At 34.3% G+C, this 12,994-nt stretch overlaps 1 protein-coding gene across 1 annotated transcript in view; it reads right to left on the bottom strand.

Moving 5' to 3' along the window:
• Positions 1-11,104, bottom strand: part of LOC108908342 (zinc finger protein 184-like) — a gene marked incomplete at its 3' end in the record, with an annotated part of 17,166 nt that extends 6,062 nt beyond the window's left edge. The window contains exons 1-7 of the mRNA XM_023455332.1: positions 10,976-11,104; positions 10,582-10,875; positions 10,257-10,525; positions 6,565-7,246; positions 2,933-3,061; positions 2,537-2,833; positions 2,212-2,480 (exon numbers count right to left, since the gene is read on the bottom strand). Coding sequence (XP_023311100.1) covers positions 2,212-2,480; positions 2,537-2,833; positions 2,933-3,061; positions 6,565-7,246; positions 10,257-10,525; positions 10,582-10,875; positions 10,976-11,092 — 2,057 coding nt within the window. The remainder of the gene's footprint in view (positions 1-2,211; positions 2,481-2,536; positions 2,834-2,932; positions 3,062-6,564; positions 7,247-10,256; positions 10,526-10,581; positions 10,876-10,975) is intronic.
• Positions 11,105-12,994: the final 1,890 nt, after the last annotated feature.

Raw genomic sequence — 12,994 nt, 5'->3', positions numbered from 1 at the left:
ACATATAATTCATGACTAAAAATTCTTATTTTTTGTCGTACTATCACCTCCTGTATTTATGGGAGGTCTTTCTGGGACGCCCTGTATAAACAGGTTTGGTGTTTAGGTGATTGTTTTTTTAATCAATCTGTGTCTGTGTCGAGGATAAAGTACATATAAAAATAAATTGTATTTCCCTTAATAGTTCCACCTAATTTTGTATCTACTATGTACGTGCTAAGTAGCCAATATGTCAATAAAGAAAGAATCCGATTATCCGGATGTTTGAATGAATAGATTATCAAATAATCGACTATTTGAATAATCGGTTATTTGAAGAATCGAATAACCGGTTTTTGGGTTTCGTAAAAATCCAAATCGTCTGGAACCGGTTAATCGACTATCCAAAAAACCGATTTCAGTTGCCAACACTACTCGATTGCATTTAAAAAGGCTCTCTATGCGTCGACACGTGATATGTAATACAACTCCTGTATTTAGTTTCATAATCGCAGTCGTTACATCTATACATTTGAACCTCAGAAGAATCTTTATGTTTCAGTTGGTGCTTTTTGAGATTATCTCTGTCCTTAGTTTCGTAATCGCATTTGTTACATCTGTACATTTGAACCTGTGATGGATCTTTATGCTTCAGTTGATGCCGTCTGATATGATTCCTGTATTTAGTTTCGAAATCGCAATCGTTACACCTGTACATTTGAACCTGTGATGGATCTTTATGCATCAATTGGTGTTGTTTTATACAGTAGCGGTATTTACTTTTATAATCGCAGTCGTTACATTTGTATAACTGGACCTGCGAAGGATCTTTATGTGTCAATTGATGGCGCGTGATACTACTCTTGTTCTTAGTTTCGTAATCGCAGTCGTTACATCTGTACATTTGTACCTGCGAAGGACATTTATGCCGCAATTGGTGCCTTTGAAATAATTTCTCATGCTCAGTTGTATAAACGCACGTTTTGCAGTTGTACACTTCCGAATCTTTCCCACATCTAGCGCAGTGTGCTGCAAAACGGATCTTACTTCCAGTTTTGTAACTACATTTATCACATCTGTACAATTCATTGCGTTCCTGCTTTTTTTTCTTATTATATTTGCTCGTTGATCTATTCTCGCGTTTATATCCATCATCTTTTGCAACCTTAGGGTCACTCTTCTCGAACGGTTTATTATCGGGGCTCTCCAGCGGCTCGTCGCTGAAAAAATTGCATATACAGGGTATTTTCCAAAGCAAGGTTTTAATTTTAAGGGGTTATAGATAATACCAAATGCATTTATAAATGTCGGAACTGTACTTGGCATTATTTCCATCTTATGATGAAATTAAATAACTATGTTAATGATGGTTTTGAAAATAATTAAGTTAAATCCCTAAGAAATTTAAGAATACTAGTGAGAAAAATAAGAAACTGAAATTATAAGGTTACGAGCAACAAATATATGCGGGTATTTTTCCGATTTCTCCAAATGAAATTACTTTTGTTACTATGTCAAATGAGATCTATACCCAAGTACTTGCGCAACAAATTTAATTTAAATGTTTTGCCAACTCTGACATCTTTTAGAAAAACCAAGCAATTTAGAACATAGGAATTAACGAATTTTCCCAGGAAAGTACAACTGTTAGAGAAAATTTTAAGTCCAAGATGGATCATGTAAGTGCATTACTGTATGATTTATTGAAACTTGAAAAAAATGTATTTTTTCGAAAAACTCAACTTTTGCAAAAACTATCAAACATTTTGCAATTTTACAAAAATGCTCTAGTTCTACTTGCCAAGGATTACATACACTGAAAGTAAAAAAATCTTTTTTTCCTTTACAAGATATAGGAATTAAAAAAATTCGATTTTTATAAGTTTTTTTGCAGTAACTGATACATTTGTTTATCAATTGACATTGAGATAGGTTCAAAATTTTTTTCATAAAAAGTCCTACAACTGTTGACTCAAACATTTTTATCTAAAATGTTTTTTATTAAACTGTTTTTTGCAAACTTCGGATGGCATTTTTAAATTCTAGGAAATTTTTCCTTATTTTTACGTGTCTTTGTTTAATGAACTAAATCTGATTTGATTGGACTATTTTGGTAACACAAGTTAATAATACGCATTAATAGATTAACGATATATTTAATTGTATAAAACCCGACAGTACCACAATCAGGCACTTTGCCATTTTTTTAATCCTAAAATAGTCTTCCCTTACCTTCTTTCCTCGTTTTCAGATTTTATGTCCACAATTTCTGCTTTGATTGACATTCCCATCTCGTTAATATCGAATTCCCGGTCCAAGTTTTCAGTCTTAACGAATAAATTGGATGGTGATGTACCAACTTGACTTTCTGTGGCTTGACCATCAGAACTACCTTTAAAGTTTTCCTCTACTTCCAAACATTCTCTGCAGAAACTGTTGTGGGTGCACAGGGAATCCAAACACACCTTACATACAACGGGATCTATGATGATATTTATATTCTGCAAAGTAATTTTTTTAAGCTGTGATCAATGAATATATTTAACATGGTTCATACCATTTCAGGAGTCAGTTTCTGAATAGCTTCGAGTTCCTCCTCACGTATGCACCTAAACTCACTTGTTACTAGTTGCATACACAATCGACATATTTTCTGATTCTCTGAAATTGACTCGTCTCTCTTTTCCTTCCTGTACACTTCCCTTAAGTCGAGCTGTAACATTTTTTCGCAATCCACATATGGAATAATTATGTTATCCGTATTCAAACATGCTGACTTGAAATCTAATGCTGCGTATAATTTTCTTTTGCAAACATTACATATAACCTCGTCGTTGCTCACATCATTCAATTTCTGAAATGTGTGCATTTAATCAAATAGAATGACAACAACTATGGCACAAAATAACGTTTATTAATGGAAATAGTAGAAACTAATCTTTCAATGACTTACCAGTTTCAGCAAAAGAACATCAAGAATATCCCTGATAACGTTGTTTATCACTTCGAAACTTTTATCGGCTATAATTTTAAGGCAAAGCCTACAATGAGTTTCCCGAACACCAGTCATTACAACAATTTTCTTTGAAAAGTAAGTTAAGTACAAAACAATGATGTGAATTGTATCCGTTGTTTAACCTCAATTAAAACATTGGTTGCAGACAGTTAGTATTCTTCTTCCTCTTCCATACTCGGAGAAATAGAGATGATAAAAGTTAGTTAATAATTATTCTACTCAGGTTTTTCTTGAACACCCAATCCAACTATTATTAATAACTAACGAATTATTGCAAAAAAACCAAAACAACTCTGAAAGATTTAATTAAATTCGCATGTGAACAAACATGAATCCTGTAAGTTACTTACTGGAGAAAACTTGTGACGTAGTATGAGTTAAGCCACGCCCATAATTTCAGTCTATTAACTACTCGACCGTCTTTTTTACGGACTTTGCTACTGTGCACCCGATCTACTTCTTTATAACAGCTCCATGTCAATGGAACTGTTTGTTTCCATTTGAATGTTCTTTTTATTGTTCTTGAAACAGGTCATTTAGTAAATAGAAATCGTCACTTTTCTGCAATATTTTCTATTTTTTAAGCCATGTTTGACAGACCTATAACGTTACCGACATTTTTTTTTAATAGGACGGTGTATATTTTATGGTATAAATAAATAACCCTTCTAAAGACCTACTCTTTTGTAATAGTTGTCAAAAAATTGTAAAAAATTGTCTTTTATGTCGTACTGACGACTATTTCAAACAACCATAGTCTCTTCTATAGGTACTTTAAAAAAACGTACCTACTCTTTATTAATCTTTTTCTACTTTAAAGCTTTTTTCTTTTCAAAGAAAACACATCGATGACAAAAATCACCAGAGTAGGTACCTTAGGTATAACGTGAATCGATTTAGTTCCAATTCATTCGTTGTTAAATTATTTTGAAAAATGGTTGCCCGTTTAAGCGAAAAACAGAATTGAAATTTTAGTTATGATTAAAACGTTTAAAAAACTGGAGGTATAAAAGATTTATCTGGATCAGGTGAAGAACGGTAAGCGAAAATTACCGTCAAAATGCGATGCTTGCCGTTACTGAAAATCCTCTGCTCATCCATTAGATCTATCTCGGCCAACTTCAACTTCTCGAAGTCCTCGGTTCACAGAACTCTGAAGTCTCAACGGCATCCTTATAAAGTGAACAACTTAAAAGAACTGTGGGCAGATGATACAGACAGAAGATTACAGTTTTGCGAGGAAATTAGAAATTTATTTGAAAGACGACCCAACTTAGAAAATCACAACTTTCACACAAGTGCTATCAATAAATGATGAAAAAAGAATCATTACTGTTAACATAGTTGTCCGATGTGGAACAGTCTTATAGTACGATGGATACGGTATTACATATAAAATCAGCATGTATAGTTAGGTTTTATTTAATTCATTCAGGCCTATAATACAAAAACTATAATAGGGTTTAAACCTTATTTCTAAGTCTTAAAATATTACTAAAAAAATACAATAGCGTTACTTACAGCTGTCTTAGAGTGAGAATTAATTCATGAATAAATTCAAGAAATTTTTCATGAATTAACTCATCGGTTTTTTCATAAAAGGTTTGGTTTTACATTGTTCCTAACTGTGCGAATTTCTTTGAAACAAAAACAATTACTACCAACTTTGCAGGAAAGTCTTGGTAAATAAAGACAGATTGAAAATGAACACTTTTTCCTGAATAAATTGAGATAACACGAAAAAAAATTGTAATCGTACTTTTCCAGTTTAACTATCCCTATTTATAAAGAAGTAATAATAATTTAACTTCGATATTTTTGTCGGTACTTCCGAACTTCATGAAGAAATACACGAAAATTAGAACATATTCTAATTTGTGTAGACTTATATTTTAACTGTGGGAACAATTCACGGTGTAAATTAAGTCCGGTTAGTAATTTTTCAAAATTACAAATATTTATGGATATAAACTTTTTTAAAATTCGTCTATTTAGATATTTGAAAACCACTTGAATTTGCTATGAAAAAATTATTAATAATAAAACCTCAATCTTTTGGTATCAAATAGAAACTTGCGATAGCCTCCCCACCCACATGTATACAACGCATATTTACAAAATAAGTAATTTAGAACAGGAAAACACATCAACACTTCATTAACTTACATCTTATTCCAATATTTATGAACATATATTATCATATCCACATTTATAGCTCTTAAATGCTTCCATTTTCTATATTTTGCACGAGACACAAAGGGCAGTAATTCACACCTGCAAACATTTTTGTGCATCATTTGAAGTCTCCTCAAAAACTCGTTATGCATAGAGTTTAGCAAAACACAGCGCTACATTTTCATTTCAGAAAGCTCTTTGTGCTTCAACACGTGATATTTAATACCACTCCTGTATTTAGTTTCGTAATCGCAGTCATTACACCTGTACATTTGAACCTGTGCTGGATCTTTATGCTTCAGTTGGTGCTGTTTGATAGCTCTTTTATATTTGGTTTCATAATCGCAATCGTTACACCCGTACATTTGAACCTGTGATGGATATTTATGCTTCAGTTGGTGCTGTTTGATAAAGTTCTTGTATTTAGTTTCATAATCGCAGTCCTTACACCCGTACATTTGAACCTGTGATGGATCTTTATGCTTCAGTTGGTGCCTTTTGATAACGTTCTTGTATTTAGTTTCATAATCGCAGTCGTTACACCTGTACATTTGAACCTGTGCTGGATCTTTATGCTTCAGTTGGTGCTGTTTGATAGCTCTTTTATATTTGGTTTCATAATCGCAATCGTTACACCCGTACATTTGAACCTGTGATGGATATTTATGCTTCAGTTGGTGCTGTTTGATAAAGTTCTTGTATTTAGTTTCATAATCGCAGTCCTTACACCCGTACATTTGAACCTGTGATGGATCTTTATGCTTCAGTTGGTGCCTTTTGATAACGTTCTTGTATTTAGTTTCATAATCGCAGTCGTTACACCTGTACATTTGAACCTGCGATGGATCTTTATGCTTCAGTTGGTGCTCTTTGATAACGTTCTTATATTTAGTTTCATAATCGCAATCGTTACACCTGTACATTTTAACCTGCGATGGATCTTTATGCTTCAGTTGGTGCTTTTTGATAACGTTCTTATATTTAGTTTCATAATCACAATCATTACACTTGTACATTTGAACCTGTGATGGAACTTTATGTTTCAATTGGTGTTCTTTGATAGCTCTTTTATATTTGGTTTCATAATCGCAATCGTTACACTTGTACATTTGAAGCTGTGATGGATCTTTATGCTTCAATTGGTGTTGTTTCATATGGTGGCTGTATTTAGTTACGTAATCGCAGTCATTACATCTGTACATTTGAATCTGGCAACTATTTTTATGTTTCAGTTGGTGCCATTTCATAACGTTCTTGTATTTAGTTTCACAATCGCAATCGTTACACTTGTACATTTGAACTTTTGATGGATCTTTATGTTTCAGTTGGTGCCTTTTGATAATGAACTTGTATTTAGTTTCGTAGTTGCAGTCGTTACACTTGTACATTTGAACCTGTGATGAATCTTTATGCTTCAGATGGTGCCGTTTGATACCTCTTTTATATTTGGTTTCATAATCGCAATCGTTACACTTGTACATTGGAACCTGGAAAGTATTTTTATGTTTCAGTTGGTGCCCTATTATATTACCCCTGAATTTAGTTTCGTAATCGCAGTCGTTACAGCTGTACATTTGAACCTGTGATGAATCTTTATGCTTCAGATGGTGCCGTTTGATAGCTCTTTTATATTTGGTTTCATAATCGCAATCGTTACACTTGTACATTTGAACCTGGAAAGTATTTTTATGTTTCAGTTGGTGCCCTATAATATTACCCCTGAATTTAGTTTCGTAATCGCAGTCGTTACAGCTGTACATTTGAACTTCCGAAGGATCCTTATGTGTCAATTGATGGTTTTTGATATTACCCTTAAATTTAGTTTCATAATCGCACGTTCTGCACTTGTACACTTCCGAATTATTCCCACATCTAGCACAGTGTGCTACAAAATGGATCTTACTTTCAGTTTTGTAACTACATTTATCACATCTGTACAATTCATTACGTTCCTGCTTTTTTTTCTTATTATATTTATTCGGCGATCTATCCTCGTGCTTACATCCATCCTCTTCTTCATCTTTACAGACACTCTCCTCGAATGGTACGGTATCGGAGCTCTCCAGTGGCCTGTCGCTGAAAAAATTGCATATACAGGGTATTTCCCAAAGCAAGGTTTTAATTTTAAGAGGTCATAGGTTGGTTTATTATTTCAGAGTGTACATCGAGCAGTGTTAGAGCTTTGATCACGTGCTCCCAGAGAACTCATCAGAATAGTCAACTAATAACCGAATGATTCGCATTCGAGAGTAGTGAATCACGGACCTGCTCCAATGGCAATAATGCCATTCCGATTAAATTTTAAGGATAAGAAACAGGTCTACATTTTTCGACACGAAGAAAGAAGTCAAAGTTTCGGTAGATATTTCGCATATTTCCAATTATTTTGCATAACGCGCACAATTTGCACCGGAAAGTACGATTCCCACAGAAAATTTTAAGCCTACGATGGGTCACGAAAGTGCTTTACTGTACGATTTATTGAAACTTGAAAAAATTAATTTTTTTCGAAAAACTCAATTTTTGCATAAACTAACCAATATTTTGAAAATTTTCAAAAATGCACTTATTCTACTTGCCAAGGACTACATACTCTGCAAGTTTTGTAAAAAAATCTTTTTTCATTTAAAAGGTACTTATAGGAATTTAAAAAATGCGATTTTTAGCCGTTTTTTTCCAATAACTAATACATTTGGTTATCGATTGACATCGAACACTGATCAAAACTTTGTTATAAAAAGTTCTACAACTGTTGTCTAAAACATTTTTTTCTAAAATGTGTAGTTTTTTTTTTTTAAATGAAACCCTAACGTTCAATTGGAGTAAAGTAGTTTGCTCAATTCTACGGAATTTTCCGTAACTTTTATGTATCTTTGTTCCCTGAACTAAATGGCAAGTAAAAATCTAATTTGACTGGACTCGTTTGGCACCATAAGTTAATAATATGCATTAATAGATTAACGATATATTTACGCAGTGCGCACCCTGAAAATGTCAGACGTATTAAAAAAAAAACGCGTATTGGTACATATACTAAAATGATTTGACATTATTCTTTTAAAATCAAATCTAAAGTGTGTTATCTCCTTTGAAACTTTCGCTACCAAATTTTACAATTTATCATTTCATTGTGATTTCAACAGCAACCAACGGAACATTCGGGCTTGCCTGTAACCGCTGAACTAGACAACGCCGTCCCTTGCCTGCTAATACGTACATAGGACTAGAAAGTATTGGGAAGGTAAGTCGTTCACTAAATCACAATATTTGGCCCAAACCGGGCGAACCCGCATATGCTCATCGAGTGTTGTACACGCTGTGGCTTTGTCCCAGCAGTTGGAAATATACTTATGTATATTTGTTAGCTGTAATTTTGTTCTTTAAATGAATTTTTAAACATTGGAACAATTTTTCCCTGCAAGGGTATTCTAGAAAATAAATTTTAGTAAACGAAATAATAAACCATCTATGACGCTATGTTCAATGTTCTTTGATAATGATAATTATAATTATTGCCGTTTTTCTAACCCGTTACTGTTAAACTGAATTAAAAGTGACTGCAGAGAAATTTTCAATGTTTTAATAGATTCGAGTTTGTAAATATGGAACTGAAGTAAATTATTTTTAGGACGTTTAAATTTATGTCCTTCTTTACCTTAATGCTCGCCTTATCCCCTATCCCGGCAACAAATCACTTTGATGACATTCTCGTTTGTCTTGATGAACTATTATAGTTTTGGAATGACTAATATAATCTGCAGGTATATTTAGATTAACTATTTTCATGATTATTAAGTTTGTTAACACTTTCAAAAGTAAATAGATTAACTTAAAGTGCAATTATAGAGGGAAAAAATAACGAGCGTTCAAATAAAAACGTGGTCAAGTTGGTTCTGAAAATTTGGACGTAGGGCGTAGCGTATAGCAAATGAACTTAAACGTCANCTTAAAACTAATTTATTCTAATAGAGATATGTTTACCAAGAAAACAAAAACTTTACTTTGTGAATCTCTTGTACTTTCTCATATTAATTACGCATCGGTGGTATATTATCCTTTCTTACGTCAAGTTGATGCCATGCGATTACAGAGATTGCAAAATAGTCGTATAAGATTAATTTGTGGAATTAGGAAGTATGACTCTGTATCGCCAGGTTTGAAAGAGGTCGGATGGCTGATTGCTTGCTCTTTTTATCATGATGTTTTATTAAATAAAACACCTCCTTACTTATACAATAAAATTACTTATATAACTGATGTTCATAACTTAAATATTAGGCACAGAACTACTATCACTATTCCGAAACATACCACTTCTAAATTTCACTCTGGATTCTCTTATCGTATAGCCGCAATTTATAATGCTATTCCCAATACTGTTAAAGAATTACCTAGTATAAAATTTAAGAAGCACATTAAGGCACTCCTCCTTGATGATAATCTGTAGATCTCCTTTGTCATACTGATTGAGTTATCCTATATTATTATATTGTATTTTAATTGACTGGTTACTGCTGTACCGTTCTAATGATTTATTTTTTACAATTTTTTTTTTTTGGGTTTGTGTGGAAGAGCAGAGGTTTTCACTTGTGGGAAACCACTGAACACTGCCCTTTATAATGCAATTTCTGTATGTATATTAATAATACTTCTTGTAGTATTCATTATAATAAAAACATTATTATTATTATTATTATTATTATTATTTGTTTAGAGAATTATGTATATTATTTTTATAGGTCCTTCTATACCATAATGCTTGCCTTATCCCCTATCCCGACAACAAATCACTCCGATGACATTCTCGTTTGTCTTGATGAACTATAATAGTTTTGGAATAACTAATATAATCTGCAGGTATATTTAGATTAACTATTTTCATAATTATTAAGTTTGTTAACACTTTCAAAAGTAAATAGACTAACTTAAAGTACAATTATGGAGAGAAAAAATATTTTGCCCACCCATCTCAAAAAGCCACGAGCCGCCACTGTATTTATGTACCGATTTAATTTTATAAGATCCGCCAGTACCACGATCATGCAATTTGCCATTTTTTTTTAATGCTAAAATAGTCATCCCTTACCTTCTTTCCTCATGTTCAGATTTTATGTCGACAATATCGGCTTTGATTGACATTTCCATCTCGTTAATATCGAATTCTGGGTCCAAGTTTTCAGTCTTAACGAATAAATTGGATGATGATGTATCAACTTGACTTTCTGTGGCTTGACCATCAGAACTACCTTTAAAGTTTTCCTCTGCTTCCAAACATTCTCTGCAGAAACTATTGTGGGTGCACAGGGAATCCAAACACTGTTTACAAACAACGGGATCTACGATGATATTTATATTCTGCAAAGTAATTTTTTTAAATTGTTATCAATGAATATATTTAACATGGTTCGTACCATTTCAGGAGTAAGTTTCTGAATAGCTTCGAGTTCCTTTTCACGTATGCACCTAAACTCACTTCTTACTAGTTGCATACACAATCGACATATTTTCTGATTCTCTGAAATTGACTCGTCTCTCTTTTCCTTCCTGTACACTTCCCTTAAGTCGAGCTGTAACATTTTTTCGCAATCCACATATGGAATAATTATGTTATCGGTATTCAAACAAGCTGACTTGAATTCTAATGCTGCGTATAATTTTCTTTTGCAAACACTACATATAACCTCCTTGCTGACATCATCTAATTTCTAAAATGCATGCATTTTAATCAAACAGAATGACAATAACCATGGCACAAAATAACGTTCACGAATTGAAATAGTAGAAACTAATATTTCAGTGACTTACCAGTTTCAGCAAAAGAACATCAAGAATATCCATGATAACGTTGTTTATTACTTCAAAACTTTTATCGGCTATAGTTTTTAGGCAAAGCCTACAAGAGATATCTCGAACACCAGTCATTACAACAATATCCTTTGAAATGCAAATACAAAACCGTGACTTGTAAGGGCTGTTTAACCACAATTAAAATATTGGATATGGTGACATTGGTGACGGGTAGTGTTCTTCTTCCTCTCCTATACTCGGAAGAACAGGAATGATAAAAAACAGTTATTAATTATTCTACTATGGGGGCTTTCGTTTTGGCTAAAATAGTACCTATTAGCAACTAATATCAGGTCAGAGTAACTCTAATTTGCTATTAGTTACTATTTTGCCAAATCGAAAGGCCCTTATGTATGAGGGAAAACCCTAGATTATATACTATTGACGTATAGGAGACTAATGGCTATCTCTCTCCAGCATCACGCGATTGCGTGTCGCTAGAGAGAGATAGCAAATTCACTTCTTACCCCTCTCTCTCTAAACTAGTGATGGGCATAATCGACCAATTTTGATAATCGAGTTATCGGTAATCGAGTTCTTCTAATAATCGAGTGATCACTCGAAATACGAGATATTGGTCGTTTTCATCCCAGCGGCGCAAATATATGTTTGTATTAGTCATATATTACTTATAAGCGTAGCTAAAAAAAAAAGCTCACGCACTTCAAAACCTAACCACTTTTTGGTTTTATTCTAAAAAAAGGTTACGCAATCAGTAACTATTTGCAGTATACACTAACATTTTGGGGTGCAACCGTAGGGTAATAATCACGAGTGGTGGGAGTAAACATCTCGAGATATCTCGAGTGATCTCAATAATCGAGTACCACTCGATTTTTCACTCGAAATCTCCCATCACTACTCTAAACCTCCGCTACACTCTCGGCCACTGAGTGCCTCCGCCAGTAGTTTATGCTGTAAGGGGAAAACTATTAGTACAAATTCAATTAACAGCAACAGAAAATATAGAACTCTAGGTATTAGTAAAATTCCCATAAACGATAATATATACAAGAGAGATACAAATCCCCCCAATGTATCTACTCTTTCTATGTCCATGACTGTGTAATGTCTCTGTCCGACATAAACAAACCCAAAGCAAAACATAATTCACTGTCTTCCGGTGTGTATATACCTCATTGGCCCTCACAGAGAAAGTATCACTTATCAGTGGCTTTTTCTGTAATTCGCGGTATCGTGTTACATATTAGACACTTGACACTTGATTCTAGAGCTTCTAATCCATTTTATCCCCCCCGCAAAACCTGACGAACTAAGACTGACAATACGCAGACTTAAAAACAGAAAAGCCCCCGGACCCGACAATATACATAACACGACACTTAAACGACTACCACACAAGGGCCTCATGGCCCTACTAAACATAACAAACGCGACACTCAGACTAAGACACTTCCCTACCCGCTGGAAAACAGCAAACATAATCCTTATCCCAAAACCCAACAAAGATCACACCATCCCATCCAACTACCGGCCCATTAGCCTGCTCCCGGCTATGAGCAAAGTGGTAGAAAAAATTATCCTAACCCGTCTAAGAACCCACTCCCAAGAACTGCAAGTCATTCCAGACGAGCAGTTCGCCTTCCGACCCAATCACTCCACTGAACTCCAAATCCTTCGCCTTACCGAGCACATCACGGCGGCCTTCAACAGGGGACAGTACACTGGTGCTGTCTTCCTGGACGTCGCAAAGGCCTTCGATACGGTTTGGCATGAAGGCCTACTGATGAAAATGCTCACCAACCAATATCCCATATCCTTTACCAAACTCATAAAATCCTACCTACACCACCGAAAATTCCGCATCCAAATCCAAGATTCCCTTTCCACCACCCGTCCCATGGAGGCCGGTGTCCCCCAGGGCACCGTCCTGTCCCCACACCTATACACCATTTACAACTCCGACATCCCACATCCCCCCAACACCAACATATACTTATACGCCGACGACCTGAC

The sequence above is a fragment of the Anoplophora glabripennis genome, unplaced genomic scaffold (assembly GCF_000390285.2).
Source record: "Anoplophora glabripennis isolate ALB-LARVAE unplaced genomic scaffold, Agla_2.0 scaffold510, whole genome shotgun sequence".
NCBI lineage: Eukaryota > Metazoa > Arthropoda > Insecta > Coleoptera > Cerambycidae > Anoplophora > Anoplophora glabripennis.
The sequence above is the reverse complement of the archived record's forward strand: the minus strand, read 5'-3'. Positions and strand labels throughout refer to the sequence as shown.